Raw genomic sequence first — 23,264 nt, 5'->3', positions numbered from 1 at the left:
ATTTAAAACTCTGTCACTCGGAATACCAGAATTTTATATGCATCTTTACTTTGCTGTGAATTAGAATTTTCTCTATAAAGAGTGTGGAATAGTGAAATATGAAATTACTAGTTTATTTGTAATTTTCATTGCGTGTTACATATAGCAATTTCTCTTACAGTATTGCCATGTCATATGAATGTTATGTTTGACATGTATTTGACGCTACAGAATGTGTTAGTACATGTGAGTGGTGGTTGTTAAACTGACAAATTTGCTGTTACGTTGGCTGCTTTGGAGTTTGGATGCTTAGTGTACTGTACTGAGGCCACAGAAGGAAGTCTCATGAATGGTGAGAATTACAGCACTTCAGGCTTCTCTCTCTCATCTCACTGTTGTACTCCTCTACAGCCCTCTGTGACATGTGCCAGTTGCCAGTGAATGCTATCTTGTCATCATCCCTCTTAGCATTTCTGTGAATAGATTGGTTGCATGACTGGAGAAAAGTGCAGATAAGTACTTGGGAGAGGAAGTGTAAGAGCTTGATGGACATGTAAGGGGAATCCCTGGATTCTTTCCTTGACCTCAGTAAAGCCTAGTATTCAGAAAAATCCTGGATTCCAAACTGTTGCCATCAATTTGAAAATAAAAGAATAAGAAATAACAGATCTTTCAGTATAACAACAACCAGTCTGTCTGAATGTGGGAGTTGAAACACCTGCTAACATATCATGTACATGAGAGTGATATACATATGATAATCAACTCGTTTTCATGATATGTGTGCTTCTGCACTACAGCCAGCCAGTAATGACTTCTCCACTTAGCTTAGACTTTCCACCTGTCTTCATCGGTGGCTTCTGCAATGACATAGTTTCTGTAGTATTTGGTTCTAAAGTCCCTCTGTTTATGTCCATATCGCAGTTGGCTTCTGCTTCTTCTGAATATTCTGCATTTTTTTCCTCATCCTCTTCTTGAATTGGAGTTGTTGTTCTGAAGTCCTTTCTGACTGATGAGAAAGATGTGTTGAATGTTGGAATCGTTGAAGCTTCATCATGAACTGATGAGTTTGCTGTTTCATCTGGCTTTGTTTCAGTGCATGTTGACAAGTCTCCTGGGGGCAGTTCATCATGAACGGCAGTTGAACATGAGGCAGATACATCAATACAAGATGGCCCTGCGATAGAAGCAGGTTTTATCATGTCTGTCTGAGAAATTTTGTTTTCTGGATGACAGTCATAGCTTTCTTTAGTTTGAGACATTTCATCAGAAACTGAAAGGTTGTTACTGTTTTCTATTACATTTTCTTCAGCTATATTATCTATGTCATCACGTTTATGTGCTAGATTGGCTGCCTTGAATTTAGCATATGCTACTCTAGTTGCAGGTGTGACTTCTGAGAGTTTTGGGTTATATTCAACAAGTTTCTCTGCGTCCATGGAGAGCAGGGCTGTCATGTTGTTTCTAACAATTTGTTGCTTCATACTCTGGCGCGATTTTTGCAAATCTGCCACACTGGAACTGCCAATTGGGTCTCTCACTATTGTGTTGCGGCGTACCATGGCATTCCAGTCTTTCTTTTTACTTTGAGAACTTCCATGGTGGTGTATGGCTTGGGCAATTTTACTGAATACATCTCGTGGTTCCTTATTATCTTCAATTACTTCAGTTAAAATTCGTTCTACAAAACCGATCTGGAATCCTTTCTGCAGGCGACGTTCCATTATGCGATTCTTCTTTCCTGGAACTGCAAACAAGAGCGATATGCAGATGTAAGCAGTGACACTAGTGTAGATGTTTATAGTGAAGTGTGTCTGCATCGTATGGACAGTGTGTAATTATGAAAAGAATTTGATTTGTTTCATTCTGGTCCATCACACTAACAACTACAAATATAAATCACTCCGTCCAATGTGACCTGTAAGTTTTTTACTACATGAAGGTGTTAAGTTTTCATGTAGTAAAAAACTTACAGGTCACATTGGACGGAGTGATTTATATTTGTATGAAAAGAACGTAATTTATGTCATAATATATAAATTATGCACTTCCACAAATAGAACAAATGTCAGGATATCTTTTATGTAAATTCTAATATAATTCTTGAAAAGTGTCAAGCAGCATGTTGTTCCAGTCTCTTAAGAAGTAATTTTATTCAACCAAATGTCTGACTGTCAATATTGATCATGTCAATCATTAACAGAATGATTACTTGGTTCTGAGAAGTCACGTCCATCCAAGAGAACTTGAACTAAATGTATTTTCATAGGAATTAAATTCTTTATTAAAACAATTGCTGTAGAAAGAAATATGTGTTTCCTACCTTGAACGTCATACTGATCCAGTTTGGGTGTGTTCATACCGTTATTTTTCAAAATATCAATGAGTTCATATCTCAGGGTAGAGATGTCTTGTCTGATTTCCATCACATCATCTTCTGTGATACCCGACTCATCCCTTTTCCTTGTCTCTCCTGTGACATAGCGCCTGACGAGGATATGCATCACTGCTTCATGTCTTGCTACTGCTCTCTTGCGTGACTTCCTCTAGACAAATATTACACAGCACATTATTTGTGGACCACTGACGTGACGTGGCCATGACTGATCACATACTTACGCAGCACAAGAGGATACAAACTAAAGCCTTTAGCTGCATAAGTCTGTTCACTAGATAATATTAATTTATAATGCTTCATCACATTATCACTGCCAACTGATTTTCATAACTTGAGATCAAGCCTTGTGTCTTACTGTATGGTAAGCCTGCTTGAGATGCCCCACTATATGTTTATTCTTAACTAACAGCATTGAGCCAAGTACTTCTTGAGAAGCTAATGGTTGTTACTTAGTCGCTTGTGAAATTCCCCACCTCTCTCTGAGATCTACATGTTCATCGCCATAGTCACAAGAATCCACCACTGGACTCAATATCCTGAGCTAGAGGAATCCAGTCCAAACTCTCCCACTGTTTCTTTAAGATCCATATTAATACTACCCTTCCATTTACACATATGCCTTCCAAGATGTCTATTCCCTTCAGGTTTTCAAACCAGAATTTTGTGTATATTTCTGATCTCTCATTCATGCATGGCTGTGGTTTTCTGGTTTATGGTACCATGGAATTTTATATGTGGATACCAGTGTTTCAGAGGAACATGCCACCACCATGTTCTGGGTTCACGTGTGTAGGTTAAGGAATTGGACAATGTCACTGGACATGTCATGTATGTATAGCTTCATTTCTTTATACTTCAATGTGATACATAGTAAACTGCCAGTTCTCATCACTGGTGTGAACATTAGGTTTCTTCAGTATGGATAAGTAAGTAAAGCTATCCCTGTAACAGGCCATGGAGGTCCATAGGGTTGTGAGATGTTGAGGTTCCCACATTTTCTAGACAATTGGCTCACAGATGGCGGCAAGGTTGTCAGCCCTATGCGCTGGCTGCCCTTTACTCCCAAGAATATTCCTGGTACTCATTTCTGTTAGAGGCTGAGTCAACCCAAGGGCCATAGTGCGGCTGGAAGGATTAGGTCATTTGAAAAAAAATCCAATGACCTCATCGGTCCTTGAACCCCTGACCTTCCGGCTTGTAGCATAGTGCCTCAACCAACTACGATACTGCGTGTCCCCCCTCAATATGGATATAAGAGTAAAAATTCCTCCTCTCCTTAATCCCTAGATAATCGAAGCCCAACACATTAATGCGTTTTTTAACTAACTGAAGGCCAAGATTATTTGAATTTTTTTAAAATTCAGTGACTGAATGCAACATAGATACTGTAAGAGTAACCCATACTGACCATAACAGATCCAGATCCTTTTTTGCCTTTTCTGGAGCCCAAATATTTGGTCAAACATTTTGTTGTAGGAATTAAGTTGAAAGGAGGCGGAACAGTGTCACCTTCCTCAAAATAACTCATCCACAAACGGCTGCGTGCAAATTTCCATTCTGTGTCTGAACGTTCCTGTGGAAACCATTAAATTAATGGACAAGTCAAAATTTCAGGTCTGAAATATTCAGCTGTTTGAAGTGAGATTTTGGCCTTTCTTTTAAACAGCCCTGAAATAATCCTTATCATAATCCCTTTAAATCACTGTGGTTGCTAGAAAGTGCCACCTGCCTTAGCATCAAAAAACCTTTTATTTTGCTCACACAATGTATGGATGTGTTTTGTATGATTCTCACAATATAGAGCGATTATTCATCCAAAACGGCATTAACTGGTTGGGTCTTTGTTATGGAGATGTAACTTATATCCATCATGAATCAGATTTTAAAATACTAAATAAAAATCACAGTATTTCAGGGACTCAATCATGTGACATGCAAAATGCACTGTGATGGCAGAATGCAGACTTTTTATAATGTGAAAGCAGGTGTTACATATAGTTACCATTCTGCCTTAAAGGGTTAATAGAGGGAAAATTACTGTCCTCTGGCACATGACAATTTGTAGTCTGATAGACTTTAACTGAAATTTTAGTGGAATTACTGCCTCTAGCTTCAGGGTAGAAAACTCACCCCCTCTATAGCATCACATCCCAGGCACTGCCATGAGAACCTCAAGTCCTCACTTGATTAATAAACTATTTTGAACATGTGCACAGTTCTGTATGCTAGTACTGACATTATGCTTTTGTTTGTTGAATGCTTACTGAGATGATCTGGTAGGAGTTGGACATCATAGCAATAAGCATGTTTAGTAGCACGATAATGTTGATCACTGAGTAGGAACCAAACATTAGCAAAGCCCAGAATCTTGTGAAGCTCTTAATGCCTTTCAGCTCAAATGCCATGAGGTCCACCAACCCAAAACCGGCCCAGAATAGTGACTGTGATGTCTCAAACAAGCTGGAACAAACATTCAAAAGTTAATGTCTGAATTTAAGAATAAGACATTGTGAAACAGGTTAGTGAATGTACAACACACAGCATGACAGTTGTGTTGCACTTGCTGTTGTACTGCACCCAGTCTTCTCAAGTTACAAGAAGACACCTTATAAAATACCTTCTGTATAATTATTTCAAAAGCTGTAAGTTATACAGAAAAATTCATAGGACATAAAATGCGAGTTTAATTTTTCTCTGTAATGTTTATTTGGAACATTTCTCATTCTGGTAAATATTTAGTGAGTCCCATTGCATATGAGGATAGATATGTATATAGATCATGATGTAAAGTGTTCAGTAGCTTTGCCCAGTTTCAGTCAAAATTGAAATATTTCAACAAATTTTATTAAAATTCTCCGACATGAACCATCATTAAAATCTGTTATATGTGGACAAGCTGGAGGTAATTTTTGCAGTTTCTCATTATGAAGGTTCTATCACAAGTGGATTCTAATTTATATGCTTCATAATACACACATTTTTATCATATTTATTGGTTCATTTTGATGTCATGAACCAGCCACTGTGATTAAGGACATAAAATCGCCCTTGCTTGATATCATTAGGTACATTTCATGGTATAATATCTGTTTACTTTCATGCATACAAAATTTTAATCAGAAAATGTGGAGGAAAGAAGTTACTTGCTAGAGCTAAGTGTAGGTGGCAGGAATTAACTTACCCCTTGGAGTGATTCTTGAGTAGCTGCTAGTTACTCAGCCACTCAAAAACCTCCCAGTTTCTAATGGAACAGGAAGGCCTATTACCAGTTTCACAGGAGCCTTCTGCTGGTCCCCATTATCAACCATAGATATCTATCTGGTCCATATCCTCCCATCCTATCTATGTAAGATCCATTTTAATATTGTCCTGTCTCATGTATGAGTAGTGGTCTCTTCCCTTCAGGTTTTGCAACCAAAAGTGTATATGCAATTCTCATCTGTCCCATGCATGTACATAGGAATCTCCACTTCTGTGGAAACCAGAACTCTCATGAGTTGAAGGGACGGAACAACAGGTGGCCAGCTTCACTGGCAACTTGTGTGATGTAAGTTTCTAACAGTTAACCCTACAGATGTAGGAAGGGACCTTGTTTAATTAAAGCTGATTCACTTATCAAATATTTTCTTACTTTGCAAACCGTCTCCAAATAGAGCAAGCTTTGTCTTCGTTATCAAAGTCTGCCAGTCCATCTGGTCTGTGATAACACTTTCTTTTCTCGAGGTCTGCGTAGTACCAAAGCAACTGATTCATCCCTGTGAGACAAACAGTTGAAGACAGATGAGCACTGCCTACCAAACTAGGCGATATCACATCCCAGAAGACTAGTCATAATAATAACTATCAGTATCCAAGCTCTGCATTTGTTTTATTAGTAAGGAACTGTATAAACATCTGCTCATCCTCCCAGACTTCATGGGATAAAGTGATTTAGAAGCTAATAGTTGCTTAGATAGTTAAGACTTATCCCTGATATTTGTTAGAAACTAAAGATTCAAAACCATGTTCACAAGTGTCCACTACTGTTTCCTCTCCTGAGCCATATGAATCCAATCTGCATGCTGTCATCTTATGTTATTCAAGATCCATTTTAATAGTTTCCTCTATCTGTGCTTGGGCTGTAGAGTAGTTTCTCCCCTAAAGGTTTTTATACTAAAACTCTGAACATATTTCTTATTATTCCAATGCTTGCTGCAAGCCCCACCCATCTTATCCTCAACGCCATAATCTTAGTAATACTTGATGAAAAGAACAAATTATGAAATTCTCCTTTGCATATTAAAAGTCACTCACCACAGCCAAATGCAAAGAGAACTAAGGAGTAGATGAAGAAAAACTTAAGAATATCAATAATCATTCGACCAAGCGAGATCTGGAGAGGTCCCAGGTGAGGATTCACACTGAATATGTGCACCAGCTTCATGTAACTGCAAACAGATCAGGCAAGCCATGCATTTGAGTCATCACAATTGTTACATGACATGCAATTGAAAATGCAACGAAGGCCTAAACAGTTCCAAGTATGACAGCATGTGCTAGCAAGCTGAAGTAGTGTGCCCCTACTCTTGCCTTGAAAGAGCCTAGCTAGATCTATGTAAAGAACAGAACATTAAATGACAATCTGCACAAAAAGTGTATGTCTAAATTAAAAATCAAAATATCATTTTGTTTGATCATAGTACCTAATTTTGGTTAAGTAGTTTGACATACCTTAATAGATACATATACCAGTATGTCAGACAAAACAAACTCCATGATTTTAGTCTGCAAGCGAACTATACCGACCGAGTGACCGCCGCTTGTCAGCAAAGTTAGTGCCAACTTTAGCAGATAGAGGGTGTTGCATGGTCAGCGCAATGAATCCCGAAGGCCGTTAATTTCGGTTTTCTAGACCGGAGCCGCTATTTCCTTGAAATAGCTCCTCAGTTATCATCACGAGGCTGAGTGGGCCCCGTTCCAGACCCACTACTTCTCCGAAAAAATCTGGTAGCTCTGGGAATCGAACCCAGACCTCTGGATCTGTAGCCAGGAACGCTGACCACTAGATCACAGAAGCGGTCAGACATGATGACCAATTTCATTTATTGACCTCCTTTCTGAAACTCTTTGTTTGCTATTATGTCTATTAATAAATAGACATCTTCCTTCATGCCAGTACAGATGCAGACATCGTAGAGACAAGAAGTTCTGTAGAAGGTATACACAAATTATTCATTGTAAAGTGCTCAGTGGAGGTAATATAACAAACCAAAGTTAAATTGTTGACAATTTAAAATGCAGATCTTGAGTCCCAAATTTAATTAAAATCCATTGATTAGTTTTGGAGATGAAATGTGAACAGACAGATGGACACAGTTTAAACTACAGGCAGAGAATACATGACATGTCATAAAATAAGCGGCATGCAAAATGGCTAGTAAGTAGCACACATCACAAGCATTAATGTTCAGGACACAAGACATAATGTTACTACTTTCTTTATCAAGACAGCCAAAGCTTCTGTTGAAGTGAGTCAGTATGTCACATGCTTTAATTTGGAGCTAGATTGAAAGAAAAGAAAAAAATTATTTATTTCTACAAGAAATAAATGAAGTCAAGTGAAAATTTTGGAAGAGAAACCTATGTTCTGAATACAGTAGGCAATGGAAAGTCTGGTGGAATTCAGCTCATCCATGGCATACCTGCAGTCATTGCAAAATCCTGAAATTGAAGTGAATTACCATTTCTCTGTGCATGAAATAACATTTTGAAGCATACTGCAAGTCATAGGTTTCACAGTGATTATAAGTAACTCTGTAAGCTGTGGTGAAATCAACAAGTTTAAAATTACTTTTCAAATAACAGGGTCATGTTTAGTGAAGTACTTACACTAACTGGTTTTGTATTTAATTGTGTTGAGTCAAAATAATCAGACATGACAGTTATTCCACAGAAAAGCAGAAGCATGCTCAAATGTATAATCAGCACCAGGAGTCCCTCATTTCCCAGCTGAACTTTTGTTAATTTGTTTAATTTTGTAATTGTAACACTTATAGAATTCCAGTACTGGAAATACAGACACAACAACATTGGCAAGTTTGTGTGTGTGTGTGTCCCTCATTTACTGACCTGAAAATCATTCCTGCTGCAAAGGCACCTTCTGAGAGTAACATCGGATCATAAGGGTCCCATTGCTCCCGGGGGTACCAGGGATTTCTTCCTTGCAGATACTCTGTCTATAACAACATGAAAGATACAGATAATAAAGTTAATTTCACCTGCCAGATTTGAGGTTCCCTCGTTTAAAAATTGTATTTGAACGGAAGAAGTACCTAATAAAAGTACAGTGGAACCTCGCTTAACGAGCATAATTCGTTCCATAATCTTATTCGTAATGCGAAACACTCATTAAGCGAAACAATTTTTCCCATATAAATTAATGTAAAATACGATAATGCGTTCCATGCCGAAAAAAATACTCAAAAAATTTTATGTATAACGTTTATTCAAAGAAAATTATATATACATTGTTAAGGAGCGTCATCTTCATCGTTTCTTCTATGCGGAATGAACCAACCTGGAATGCGAATTCGATTTGCAGAAAACAAAAATATCGAAATAATTAGTTTATTATTTGATACATATCTAATTCTTTTTTACTAGAAAGCTGTCTACAGACATCTGTTTTTGCAGACGCTTCAAAATTTGGTGAAATGGGTGAAAATTTGGATGCCGGTTCTTCTCANAATTATATATACATTGTTAAGGAGCGTCATCTTCATCGTTTCTTCTATGCGGAATGAACCAACCTGGAATGCGAATTCGATTTGCAGAAAACAAAAATATCGAAATAATTAGTTTATTATTTGATACATATCTAATTCTTTTTTACTAGAAAGCTGTCTACAGACATCTGTTTTTGCAGACGCTTCAAAATTTGGTGAAATGGGTGAAAATTTGGATGCCGGTTCTTCTCATAAACTTCTCGAACCACCCATGGCTTCCCTTAAATGCTTCTTCTTCGGCCGTTGATGACCCTGGCGTCTTCTTAACGAGGTCGGCGAAAATCACTTTTGCCTTCTCACAAGTGATGTTCTCGTTAATAGTGTCGCCTTGCAATTGCTTTTCGTTTATCCACATGAGGAGCAACCTTTCAACATTGTCGAGAATACGTAACCGTTGCGTAGATATTCGTGTCACTCCCTGTGAAGCGTCTGTCTCCTTAATCTTGTCCTTGTTCTTGAGGATAGTAGACCGATTGTATGTGCGTGCTAGATCAGCCACGCTCACACCTCGTTCTCGCTTTTCAATGATTTTACGTTTCATTTCTACGGTTATTTTTATTCTCTTGTGGGGCTATCTTTTTGCGGCTTTTTATTCGGGGACATTTTTGCAAGGGTTATTAAACTTTGCAAAAAGAAATCACAAATAATATGTCTGAACACAAGTTTGGAAAAATGTGTGATCACAAGCGACACTAAGATGCTAGCGGAACGAATGCTAAACACAGACTGATGTAGCAAGCGCACAATCCGGGATTTCCCCTCTCGTCACTCGTTATGCGAAACGTCGCTCGTTAAGCGAGTCATCCCTTTACAATTTGTTTTGCTCATTATGCGAATTACTCGTTACGAGAGTTGCTCATTAAGCGAGGCTCCACTGTATTACACATTAATCAGGCTTATTGCTGCAAACTAAGGTAGATGGCACAGAAATATAAACCGTGCTCAGTGACTTCTTGATGTCTCTGGGTGTGCTTGCTTGGAAGTCATTAATGTTGATACAAATTTGTACAGACATTCATATATCAAGGGCCATAAATTGTGAGGTGTATCACTTTCCCTTCAGATCTATATACCTGTACAATGTACCATGATGCAAACCGCAGGCTGATCCATATCAAATAGAAGGCATTTGTGATGAAGTCGACTATGTTCCACAGGTCACTGATATATTCAAGAAGACCATCAGTCCACAAAGATCGTACTTCGCTCCATATCAAACCTGTGTCATAATAAATAATTACAAGTTGTTGTTATTAAATAATTTGTCCATTATAGTAGAAGGTACCAGTAAATCAGAAACATCCTTTTCTGCCAGTGGTAGTTTGAAGAATTAATATTATTTTAATTCATTGGTTACTTTCAAGTTATATAAAGATTATTATAGAAGTACACTGATTTTAGAGATTGTCTTACATTTCTACTGCAATATCTCAGCAAACTTACTTTATTATACCAAATAAAAATGGATTTCTGAATGCATAAGAGATTTTCAGGCATGCCAGAAGTTACTGCTGAAGAGGTGCGTGAATGATCCAAATATATCTTCTATGTAGCTTACATAATATTAGGTATATTAGAATTTTGGGGGTTGGTGGTGGAAGATATTCCCAACATCAAACTTGGTAATTAGATCTAAAAGTTTGTGACGATAGTATATTGCTTGAGGATGGCAGAATGATGCCGAAACATGTAGTGTGAAGTGACAAGTGAAATTGTATGCACTAAAAGACGGTTAATATATACACATTATGGATACGAATCAGTGCAAGAGGATGCTAAATTTCAACAATATTGCTACAAGTATTATGTTTTTGGACATTATCCATCATCTTGTCTATTTTTAAAAAAATAGTCCTGTTTCTTTTTCAAAACGTTTAGGAGACTGGATTCTCTCCAGAATGTTGTGTTTTGAAAAAGAAAGAGTATGTTTTTTTAAAAATAGACAAGATGATGGATAATGTCCAAGAACACAATACTTGTATCAAACTTGGTCCTTTCTGTGTAGGCCTTTTTGTTTTCTACTGAATTCCATTAACAAAAGAGCAGTGGACTGTCATAACTAACGGAATTATAGTCAAATGGCTTGTCACTTACTATGTCTATTCTGTACTTATCTCTAATTATATTTCATTGTATTCTTACTTATGACATAGAAGATAATGCAGTATTCAATGGGCCCTGGAAGTGAGCCCCGCTCTTTTCGCTTCCAGTCTTCAAGGACTGACTTCATCCAGGGTGTTCCAAACCATTCTATGACGAGGAACTCCACTCTCTGAGATGCAAGACTCAGCAACACTGTTCACAGTCAGCATGACAAGTTACTGAACTCACAAAACCTTATTTATCAACTAAGTGCTGTCTGCATGTTGATTTCCCCTTTGTCTACTTCTTGCTGCTGCTTTTCCCCTTATCATCCTCCCTGATCATGTACACACATGCACGCACCCCCCATCTCTCCCTCTCCTCCTTATTTGGGCTGATTTTACTATCATTATCAGCTTGAAAGATAATTTTCTGTTGAAATCATGAATCTGAAATGGCTGAGGCCTCGGTGGGTGTACCCAGTCCGCCCAATAAAATTCTTGCATAGTACAGTAGGAAGAGATGGGATAGTGCAGTCGATATAGTGACTGGTTATGGGCTGAACGACTGAGGGGTCGGAGTTCGAGTCCTGATGAGGGCAAGAATTTTCAACTCTCCATGTTGTCCAGACTGGCTCTGAGGCCCACCCAGCCTCCTATCCAATGTTTACTGGGGGCTCTTTCCTTGGGGCTAAAGCGGCAGGGACATGAAGCTGACCACTTACCTCCAATTAGTGCTGAGGTCTAGAAAATATGGGTCTGTACATCCACTCCCCCTTCAACTTCATGGTGTGGTGCTTATCTATTTAATCTGGGTAGTGCATTAGAATGGACCATGATTGCTTATTGCTATATGCTTTCAACTTCATCAGGTGTGACCATCCTACCATTAACATTGCAGTTAAAGTATCATTAACATTTATTGTACAGAAATAGGGGATTATGTTACTATGGGGTTGGCAGCCTTTGATATTAACATTGAAAAATGCAGAACGTGGCCTGCATGTGTTGTCATAATAATAAAAATAATAATAATAATCTGATTCGAATGCACAAAATTTGACATGCAGTTTCACATGTCAGTAACTATTTTAAAATTGTTGCTTGATTGTACTCACTGAGGAAGAAGGCATACGATGATGAATGACAGATGAATTTGACAAACGGCTTCTTCATGAACATGCCCATTTTAGATGTAGGTGCTAGCATATAAATGGTGCTGTATACAGGAAACATTGCACCAAGTTTTGCCACTTCTAAAAGTTGGCTTGCTATGCTCTTACGGCGAAAACCTGGTAATCCTTCATACCAGATGGCAGCCAATAGCTGTTGTACATTGGGATGAGCTACAAACTGAAAGAAGCAAAATATAACATTTATACCAAATATCATAAATGAAAGCTGGAGATACACAGACAGCATGATGATTACATAAGCCTCCTCCTTTTCTCTAAGAAACAAAGCAGGCTATAAAAAAGGGCAAAGACATTCTTGTAGTTAAGCACTTCACTACGACTGTGTATTGGGAACATGAAGGTAAACCTGAAATCAAGTACCTTAATTCAGTTAGAACACACAGTAGCCCAAAATTGTGTGCATAATGAATTTTCAGTAGCATTGGAACAAAGTTCAAAATACATTAAGTCAGTATTCTAAATTTTTGTAATAATATTTTTTTCACATACTTTAACTACTCAGCAAACTGTTCTTGGGCATTGTTACTTGCTTGCTTTTGTTTGTATTTGATGGCCAGTTTCAGTCTTTCCAAAGTCTGTCTCTCCCCAGGTTCCCAGTATTCTCCGTCAGGATCATGGTTTAGCACTACTTCGAGCTCGAGAGAAGTACGAATGTGATCTAGAAGTGCAGTCGCAAACTCTTGGCACTGTGACCGCATGGCCTGCAATGTATAATAAATTTACTGCTTGTCAGAGTCACACTGTGTTAGGATAGTTATGTTCAGTTTACTTAAACATAAGAGCCTTTACTTACGTTATATTCATCACTGAATTGATTTTCCACTCGGCTGAGTTTTCTTAACTCCCATGATAATTCAAAAGCTGTCAGTAAAGGATCTCTAGATGACAGTGATATTAACGAAGGAGACGTGAGTGCACGGTAAGCATTGATTCTTGATTGAGAGTGCCTCAGCGAGTCCATTTCATTTGATAGTACACATTCATCACATGCACATCTGCCAACACATGAGATTTCAGGTTTTCACAGCATTCATGGTGTTCAGATATGATGTTAGCAGTTATGATATATCAAGGTGCCCTAGGATGGAGGCAGTATGTTCCTTTGAAACGTCGGTATCCACTTTCCAGATTACAGAGTCTGAATGTCAACACATTGATTTACATTCTAATCATGGTGTTGCTACCTGTCTGTTTAGAAATCCTTATGTTGCTTAAGATAACATCACCTAATTTCAGATTTTCTCAGTTTAATACAGAACATATGAGAGAAAAAATAATGCATAAAGCACAGTGTAAAAGTTGATTAATGAGCTATTTACTAAATTAGTAATATGCATGAAGAAGTGTTTTGTATATATTTGGGTCATATATTTGTAAACAAGTTTTATAACAGTGAGTGAATTCTCTGAAATTAGCAATTTTTGGCTGCCATAGCAACAAATTGGAAACAATTAACACATTAGAAGAACCTAAATTATGTTGTAGTCTTTTGTTTTAGTGTATCATGCCTATTCTGCAAGTATTGGTAATATTTTGATGTGAATATTTGTAGTCAGCATTTATGGTAGAAACTGACTCAGTTTGTGAAGATTTTGAAGGTTAGTTTCCCGTTTCAACATAGAAGATATCCATGTGGGATCAGGTGGCATCTAAGAAATAGGATTCCTGTGATAATATTTTCAGTTTACCGTTGATTTCAATAGGCCTTTCTCTGGTAAATCTGTATGTAACAAACTGCATGAAACAGAGTCCTTAAAAGAAGCAGTCAAGAAACCCATATTTTATGGAACAAAAAGGTTCATTATCATACTCACAAGAGGCTGTTGCTGGAACCCATTTTGAGCCATATGAATCCACTTAACATTGTAGTTCCATATAGAAACTGTCCTCTGTGTCATGGCTTGCATCTGCATTTTTGGCATGCTTTTTCAAAACAGCAGTATCACACAAAGAAAAACTACCCTCCCAACTTCATTTTCTCTCTTCTCTTAATGAGAAGTGGTTATTGCCCCATTTTTTACAGAAAAATGTAGAATTGTTTGGTGTTTCAGTGCCATTCACACCCATCTGACCTCTGCTTCTCTAATTCTAAATTATTTGCTTTTTCCCAACAATTAACCTGGTTTGAGCCTGTTAGATTCACATGCAAACAGTGCGTTGTTGTTTGCATGTTCTTACCTTACGTCATGTGGCATGGGCAATGTGGCACCACGGTCCAGCAGAATCTTGAGGATCTCATAATTGTTTGTGTGTGCTGCAAGGATCAGAGGTGTGATGTCTGGCGTGAAAGTGGACGAGGCACAGTCCAGAGACTCCCAACTCTGTGTGTCACAATCAGAGAAGAACTTACTATTAAAGGACACTATATTTCTTTGCTGCTAAAGAACTGCAATGTAATGTGAACAAATAATATTCTGAAATAATTAAACTTCTGATTGAGTGGTGTGTTAACAAACAAGCATCAAAGGAATTACTGGGTTTTTGGATCTTGTCCATCATCGAGCATTCTAAAAAACTAGAGAATACAGTGTTTCGGAAACTGGATGTTTCTTTCTCAGGTGAGGGAAGGGACACCTACTGTGTTGGGTCTCTTAAAAACAAGTAACCTCAGTCAGTCTGTAGTTTTTTAGAATACTGAACAGTAGACAAAGTTCAGAAACCTAGTAGTTCTGCGTGATATCCATCATCATCAGAACTCTTAAGAATCTACAAGTATTGAAGGGTGTACTTAAATTTGGAGTTCAGACAATTTCAAAATGAGTTCCTTGCAATTTTACATACCTGAAATGTGGTGGTGGTTTTGTAAGAAGAAAACGAAAACCTACCCTCAGACCAAGTGGCCTCCGTAGTCCAGGAGTAACATTCCCACCTCATGACTCAAGATACGCGGGTTCAAACCCGGCGGAGGTCGTGGAATTTTTAAGGGCGGAAAAATTCAGGGAACAAGTCCTCTGGGAGGGACTTTAAGCCGTGGGTCCCATGTCGTAGATTTACGGCATGTAAAAGATCCTCATGTCTCTAGGAGACCTCTGAGCAAAATTAGGCAACAAGTTTCCTGCCCAAGTAGTTTCCAATGCCTCTGGTAGAGGGGGGAAATATCAGGCACCAAGGGCCGACCTCGTTGGCTGAACGGGGCTGATAGCATGCACCAGTACCAGTAGGGTATGGTGACAGTAGAAATTAAAGGGGGACGCACAATGGACCAGTAACTTGTCTAAGTGCATGGGGAAAACCCACCCCCTCTAATAATAATAATAATACCCTCAGACCTGAAGATCCACAGTCTATTGATCCCAGATTGTTGAGCTGATCTCACTGGGAAACTACATTTTTGTTGGATCAGTGTAAAATCCTCCTGTTTGTCATTTCCATCAAAAGCCTTAGAATTCCATTTCAGAATGGTTCTGAGTTGGCAAATCAGCACATCCCAGTAGAAAATCACTTCTTGTATATCACTGCTGAAACCAGTTTTGTAGACAAAGTTAAAATGTGTTTCTTCATACTATTATTATATGTGATATGGGATGCCTCACAGAAATAAGGTGAAATATTTTACTTCCGTTTAACTCTTATTTGTTATATCATGGCATAACATTTAAATGTTGACTTACATTTTCAATATATCTTGAATAAAACACACTTAAATTGTGAAAGTAAATTCTGTTTAATCATGTGACTGCTCCGCCAATTTCACAAAAACAACAGTAAGAAAGACAAATACAGGTTAGTAGGCTGCATACACAAATCTGTTGTTCACTCTATTTAAAGAGTTAGAAATAATTTTTGCCAATTCCTCATTAAATATATACAACATATAAGTGACTGAAATGAAAGTTGTGGATTTTGATGTGACGTGTTCTGTGTTGATGTCACTTTCTGGGTACTTACATATGGTTGACCTGGTTTGTGCTTGAGCTCCTCCCATGCCAAGAGCACCTCTACACCTTCCACATATTCTTCCTTTATGGCATGAAGTAGAGCATCCTAGACAAGAGGGTCAGCAGATAGAGCAGAAGCCCCATTAGACTTGACACACTGGACTGGGTCTTGGGATTAGTCAGTTTTCTTTGAATCCTCAGGTACATTGATGTGTCTGCATTCGCAGCTTTTAAATTTGTGTGGCAGGAATGTCTTAAAATGTATTCTTCATCGTTTTTGTGGTACCAGATTGTTCTCAGCTTATGCAGTCACTCAGTGACCAGATGATGGCACAGGTCAAAAGCATACAAGCTTCATACATAAACGAAATCCATAATTTTTATGCCATCCTCAGTATTCTGCCCAGAGGATTCAGAATTTGTGTAATTCATTTATAATGTGACATTATTATGATAGGGTTCATTTTTTATGTTATACTATTGTTTATATTAGAGTCACATGCAAATCGCCATCCAAATACATGTGACTTATTTATTGTGTTTCTAATACTACAACATGTTTTGGGCTCATGGGACCATTTTCGGGGGGGTGTACATACAAAGAGGGAACTTTATAATTCATGTACACAAAAGCAAGAATTTAAAATTGGAGTTACAAATGCCTATGAAGTATGGCTGAATTGCTTAAGATTTGTCAATGTGCTGGTACTGTGATGCAAGGGGCCCTCTTCTGCATTTAGGAACCTAAAGTTTAGCTGTGAATTATATTAAATCTGCAACTTATTGTGTACTTCTCTTTCTTATCATACCAATGCCCAGATGTCTTGTCAGCTCTCTATCTCTAATCAAATTAGTATGTACCTACATGTTTGCATGTCATGTCTTATTGCCTTTCTGTATATGTAGGTCATCTTCAGATCCTGTTATGAATATCTGTCTGTAGAGTGGTTGTTGGGGCTGAGTTTTTTTTATGTCATTTTGCCACTCTCAAGATTAAGATAGATACCTCTGGGTTTTACTGTTTTTGTTATCTCTACGTGTATTATATGAGATGCTTTGGAAACAAGTTTAATAAATTATTTCCCAAAACATCTGATGCCTTCCTGAACTCTGTAATGTTACTGTGGACAGAAGCTGAGTAATGGCTGAGGCACAGCAGGTGATAATGCTGAAAGACATACCTTCACTTCAATATTCCACTCAAGCAAGATCTTCATGAGATCTAGGTTCTCATTTTCAATGGCTGTGATGAGAGCTGTTCTGTTCAGGGGGTCCATGCAGTTGATGTTCAGCTGTTCAGGCTGGCCTTCGTATTTCTCAAGTAGACTGAAATACCATGAGCAGAGCCATTTGTTGCACTGTGTTCCATTACCCAGATAAGAGACTGTCAGTGACCATTTTTGGACATGATTCTACAGATCTCTGGCAGAGTTACAATTATCCAGCTGCTTAACTGAACAATAGTAACAGTTTGCAAGTGTGATCATGGGGAGTGACATTGGAAGGACTGACGGGAAGCTGGGAAAATCTGAGTCAGGAAAGCAATATTTGGAATTTTATCCGTAAACTTTCCACATGACAAGGTGCATTACCACACATATAACTTGTGTATCCTTTTCATAGAGAAGTTTGGTACAGATATGTGAATGCAGCTACTGAAAGTGGCTGAAACATGCATTAAAATTTTTTTAGTCGATCAGCTGGCATTGAAGTTGGGTTGTGAACTAACGTTTCAGACATCTGTTCTGTCTCCATCATCAGGGTCATAAATACAGCTTGGTTGCTGAGTTTTATTATATAATAAATAGCATCAGAGATATTTCATGGCTGTGAAAATAATATGAAAACGGGAGGGCATTTGTAGATATCTGATGAAGCCACTGTTTTGTGTAGCTTCGGCCTACTGAAGCTGTTCCAACATTTCTATGTTCATTACAGTTACCAGTTTCGAAACATGTCTGAGGATACCATACAGATGAGAAGTTCTGTGATTGAAAAAGATCTCTGATATAGCGACTTTGGTCCCTATCGTATGAGTACATTGAATGTAGAGTCTAGTGATGTTCTAACGATAACATAACGGTCTACGTCACTATCTGCCAATAGCCCATATAAATTCGTACATGTGTCATGGTGAGTACCAGCGGTTGCAGTAATGTGGTTACCTTCTGACACTAGCGCAATCACCCCTCTCTGCGTGCGTGAGGAACTGCTTCTCAGTCAGAGTCAGTGAAAACTCTGGCTGACTGTCAAGTGACTCCTCAGTCTGGAGCACAGACTCACTCTCTTGCACCAAGTTCTCCTGCGACTCGGTCCCCTTCATCTCGCTTTATGGATAGCCTGCAGCTTCAAATTAGTTTTAATTACACAGGATATACGAGTATACTTTTATTTATGTGTATTATTTGCCCAACATTTACTTTTATTTTCGATATATAAGCACACATGACACCCTTTCAACAGAAAGTAAGTAATACTTGTATGGCACCTAACTCAGCCCTTCAATTCTTTATAATGGCTTCCTCAACATTCAACAAGTTAGGAAATGTACGCTTTATGTAACAATTTTGAAGTGTTCGCTCATATTTGTTTCATTGACTCGAAAATTGTAAGACTGTAAGAGCTGGTATGAAGTGTGTGTGTGTGTGTGTGCGTGTGCTTGCGCGCCTCATCCGCCTCGACGCCTACAATTCGAGACATTTTTCTTTCCGAGAAATATTTAGTGAGTTACGTACGAGATCCTAAGAACAATGCATGTTGGTCTCCATGTGAACTGTCCGTTGTTTTTGTCCGATTTTAACCGAAACTGGAAGGTGTAGACCAGTTTTAGTAACGTTCGACATTAAATTTCATGAAAATCCATTGGTCGGCTCTGGACATGTTACATGCTGATGCTTGGACAGATACGTATGGCGCGTTTTTAAACTTGTTTTTGTTGCAGATGCGTCAAAATAAAAATGGGACGGAGCTGAAATCGAGCATATAATAAAGGAACGTTCATAGCAAATGGTCGTTTATATTTTAGTTGAATGCTATTATAATTCCCGTTGAATTTTTAATACGAATTCCCTTAATTTTGTGTATTTTTGTGTAATTTTCGTATCTTCTTCATTATTTCCTACTCACCCCCCGCTAGTGTCGAGGTCAAGAAAATGTGGATCTATACATCCACTCCCCCATACGCCTTCATGGTGTAGTGCTTAATTCATTGAGCACAGGGACAATTTTTCCATACCTTTACTTTCAGTATTTTTTCCAGCCCTTTTGTTTGCCCATCGTGTGATCATGCAGCTCCCTCTTCCTTCCGCCCTCTTCTTTGCATTAGAAGAGTTTAGATAAATATCGCTCAAAACACGTGTTGATATGCTGCTCGCTTCGATTCATCGTCCGAAATATAGTCAGCAGTGGGTCGGATAGATACCGCGGTCTGGTGGATTGTAACGTGGGGCTTTCTGCGAAATTCACGGCGTCACAACCCAGAGAACCCCGCTGTTCATAGTCACCGTAGCGGAAACCCCAAATCCAACATTATGTTAGACACGTCACTTCGAGTTTCCTTTGCATTTAGGCACGAGTAAATTTAATTTAATTAATGTTGTAACCCTGAGATTTAAGAAAAAAACGAAAGCGTGTAGTCTCATATTTGTGAACTGAGCGTTCCCTCCCACTTACATCCAATGTAACAAGTAAAATTAATACTTACAGAGTACTGAAAGTTTGCAGCAGATGTTAGCTTGTAGCCCACACAGAGCAGACTGTCTGTCTTCAATGTTGGTACCTTAATAAATGTGTGATTTCGTTTGGTGCCCTGTTTCTAGGGTTCACACGCGCTCCCAAAGAACAGAGACTGATTACACCGACGACTGTGGCCCCAGTAGAGCCTGTCTCTTTCCTATGCACCGTCCCCCTCAGGATATCCAGTTTTCTCACACCAGAGTATAATTGCATTAGCTCAGTTATTGATCTTACGTTTTTTGTAGTCCGTCCTGAGCTCTTACATAGGTCCGAGTACATTCAGCATGAATAAATGTAGTGCATTTTAAATTATTAGGTTCAGTGTATTTACATGCACTGTGCCTCGTTAAAACCACTGAACTCAATTTTGACGACGAAATAATCGCGGACCAAGGTCATTTCTCTCCCTGTATCCATACCCTTGTCTTGCTTCTCTACCCTGAACATGGAAATAGCGGATTCCTCCGAATCCTTGGCATGGATCTACCAAGTTGTACTGTGTCAAAGCCGCAGTCTTGGTATTAACCACCGCGAGGGATGAAACGTAAAACTCGGTGGGGCCAGTAACAGACATTTTTTCTGCGGGTGCAGTCAGCGTTACTTGTTTTAGATTTAAGTGAAGCTGACTTTACTTCAGCTGAACATGGACCAGGGCTTTGTGCCACAAATTGAATTACGTGAACTTATGTGAGAGGCTGTTGGTGAAGCCATACCTTGATTGTCTAGCAATTCTGATTACGTAACGACGTCTGACAGACGAGCACACCCACGTCAGTAGAATAACTGCCATTTTTCATACACGTGTTAGGCTTTATTTCAATTGTGAAGACAACTACAAGTCCCGTTCTCACCTATCGATAGTACAGGGTGGGCGAAAGAATACCTCTCATACAGCACACCCTGTGACACGTTTAGTTTTTAAAAGACTCAACTGAAGCGATAAAACTGACATCCCAAGAAATGCGTTAACAAAGTTCCATTCGTTTTTCCATGCCATTCTCATTTGATTGAGCCGTAATAGCTCAGTCAGTGTAGTGTCCGGAGTACGAACTGGACGACCAGGTTCAATTCATGGCAGAGGCACGTAGTTTTTATTAACCACTGTGCCCAGACAGCATCTGCAACCACCCAGCCTCACATCCAGTGCACACCAGGGGTTCTTTCTGTTGGGTTAAAGCGGCCGGAGTCAGAAGAAGGTGATCACTTACCTACATCTAGTGCTGAGGTTAAAAATGTATGGAGCTGTACCTCACATTCCCCATACATCACAGTCAGATGCTTAATGAAGCAAGGGGACGAGTTTTGTGCGTGTTCCGAATGGTCAGGCAAGCACAGTGCTGCAGGGCGCGTGGCTTGTGTACGTGGTTCAGCATGTTTTAACATTTTCAATTATTTTGAAGTCTCTCTGACCCTAAATTGTTGAACCAGAGCTCAGGTACAGCTTATCCAGTGATGGTAAAGGTACACTTGTCCCTGTCACACCATAAAGACGTGCGTGCGTGTGTGTGTGTGTGTGGGGGGGGGGTTGCTGGTGTGGCTGTGCGCCTTGTTGATCGCGGCATTTCATGGAGGTGAGTGCTCAGCCCCTTAGAAAGCAGGTCTGGACGTTTTGCAGAAAATATCTTTCGTCGTCAGGAATCGAACTCCGATTCTTCAGTCGTCCAGCCCGTCGCCTAGTCACCCACAGACTGAGCCTCATCGAGTACTGCTTGTAACACGAAAGTGTTTTCTTTTCGAGACTCTGCATAAATTTTAATCACGTAAGTGCGTTTTGTGTAACGTTCCTTTATGCCAAGAGATTTTCAGTGACTACAGGAAATTTAGTTCATTGGGGGGGGGGAGGATATTTGTGTTTGTTCTCGTGCTTTCTCGCTTTAGAAAGATGTGCCAAGAGATAATTAGCAGATATAAAGCGATAATTACTGAAGGACCAACAGCACTGGGATTTTATCAACTCGCTAAATACTCATAGTAAAGGTAAAGTTGTCCCTGTGCTTAACTAATTAAGCACTACGCCATGAAGACGTATGGGGAGTGGATGTATAGATCCACATTTTCTTGACCTCGACACTAGTTGGAGGTGAATGGTCAGCTTCACGCCGCGGTCGCTTTATCCCCGGGGAAAGAGCCCCCGGTACCCATTGGATAGGAGGTTGGGTGGACCCCAGAGCCGGTCTGGACGAAATGGAGAAGTGATAATTATTGACCCTACTGGGACTCGAACTCCGACCCCTCGGTCGTCCAGCCAGTAGCCAGTCGCTATACCGACTGCGGTATCCCGGCTCATGATAAATAGCAGCAGTAGTAGTAGTAGTAATTCTACTCATGCTTGCCAAAAGCAGTGGCCTTTGACTGGCAAGCACTTAAAAATACGTAATAAATACAAAATTAATTTAAAAAATAATAAAAGGCAAAACGGGAAATTAAAGTAGTGCACAAAGGACAGTATCCTCGAGGCAAACCATATTCGTATTGAGAGCACAAAAAATGTGACACATACCGTTGGCAGCTTTGGCACTCCTGGCTGTNCCCAGGTCATACAATAGGAGTGAGTGTATTGCTGGTTGCATGTCACTGTACAGCGGGTTGTGTGTATTGCTGACATGGCACGAGTTTTGCGTGTTGTTTTGTCAAAGGAAAGTCTGATGGCTCTATGCGAGAACAAGCCGATTTTTTCTAACACGGCCACCCCGACAAGCTTTCCGTTGCTTCTCCATTCTCATTCTGGGCTCGTACTGACCCCCATACGCAGTAGACTTCTCGTTGAGGAGCTGATAGTTGCTCTGCTGTTCAAGAAACTGTCCTTTGTTATGTAACCCTAAATCCATTTTCGTGTTCACTGGTCCATACTCTGAGCCAGTTGAATCCAATACACATCCTGTTTTTTTAGGAGTAGTCTTAATATCTGAATTGTCGTGACACCTTGTGGTCTCGTAGGTGGGTACGAAGTTTCGGAGGAACCTACTGCCGCCATCTTCAGGACTGTGTTTGAGAACAGGGACTTGAGAGAGGATAATATACAGGATGATCGCGAAAAACATACAATGAAGAGCTTCATAAGATGTACATTTTGTTAGATATAGGGATGGACAGAGCATGTAGCACGCATGCGAGAAATGGGAAATGCATACAGAATTTTAGTGTGAAGACCTACAGGGTAGAGGCCAGTTTTGACACCTAGACGTAGAGAGGAGAATGGTATTAAATTGAATCTCAAAGAAACAGGGAAGGAG

General features: G+C 39.3%; 1 protein-coding gene across 1 annotated transcript; it reads right to left on the bottom strand.

Annotated features, from left to right (window-relative positions):
• Positions 1–624: 624 nt before the first annotated feature.
• Positions 625–20,129, bottom strand: LOC111870942 (transient receptor potential protein). The gene is made up of 17 exons (XM_023863602.2): positions 20,000–20,129; positions 18,462–18,642; positions 17,478–17,622; positions 16,307–16,402; positions 14,597–14,739; positions 13,212–13,413; positions 12,949–13,119; positions 12,341–12,575; positions 11,284–11,436; positions 10,215–10,360; positions 8,486–8,592; positions 6,671–6,804; positions 6,009–6,132; positions 4,642–4,837; positions 3,786–3,950; positions 2,303–2,525; positions 625–1,726 (listed from the first exon to the last, which is right to left on the bottom strand). The coding sequence occupies exons 2-17, from the start codon at positions 18,617–18,619 to the stop codon at positions 774–776; spliced, it is 3,351 nt and encodes a 1,116-aa protein (XP_023719370.1). The 5' UTR covers positions 18,620–18,642; positions 20,000–20,129; the 3' UTR covers positions 625–773.
• Between the last annotated feature and the right edge of the window lie 3,135 nt (positions 20,130–23,264).

This window comes from Cryptotermes secundus, unplaced genomic scaffold, assembly GCF_002891405.2.
Source record: "Cryptotermes secundus unplaced genomic scaffold, Csec_1.0 scaffold928, whole genome shotgun sequence".
NCBI classification, from domain to species: domain Eukaryota; kingdom Metazoa; phylum Arthropoda; class Insecta; order Blattodea; family Kalotermitidae; genus Cryptotermes; species Cryptotermes secundus.
Note: the sequence above shows the minus strand (reverse complement) of the source record. Positions and strands in the feature narration are given on the sequence as shown.

Bases quoted from the DNA above. Each gene is read 5' to 3' on its own strand.
- LOC111870942 (XM_023863602.2), bottom strand. From the start codon at position 18,619: ATGAAGGGGACCGAGTCGCAGGAGAACTTGGTGCAAGAGAGTGAGTCT. The intron at 16,403-17,477 runs GTATGTCTTTCA...CCTCTTGTCTAG, and splicing joins AGTGGAATATTGAAGTGAAG to GATGCTCTACTTCATGCCAT. The intron at 13,120-13,211 runs GTAAGTAAAGGC...TATACATTGCAG, and splicing joins AATTCAGTGATGAATATAAC to GCCATGCGGTCACAGTGCCA.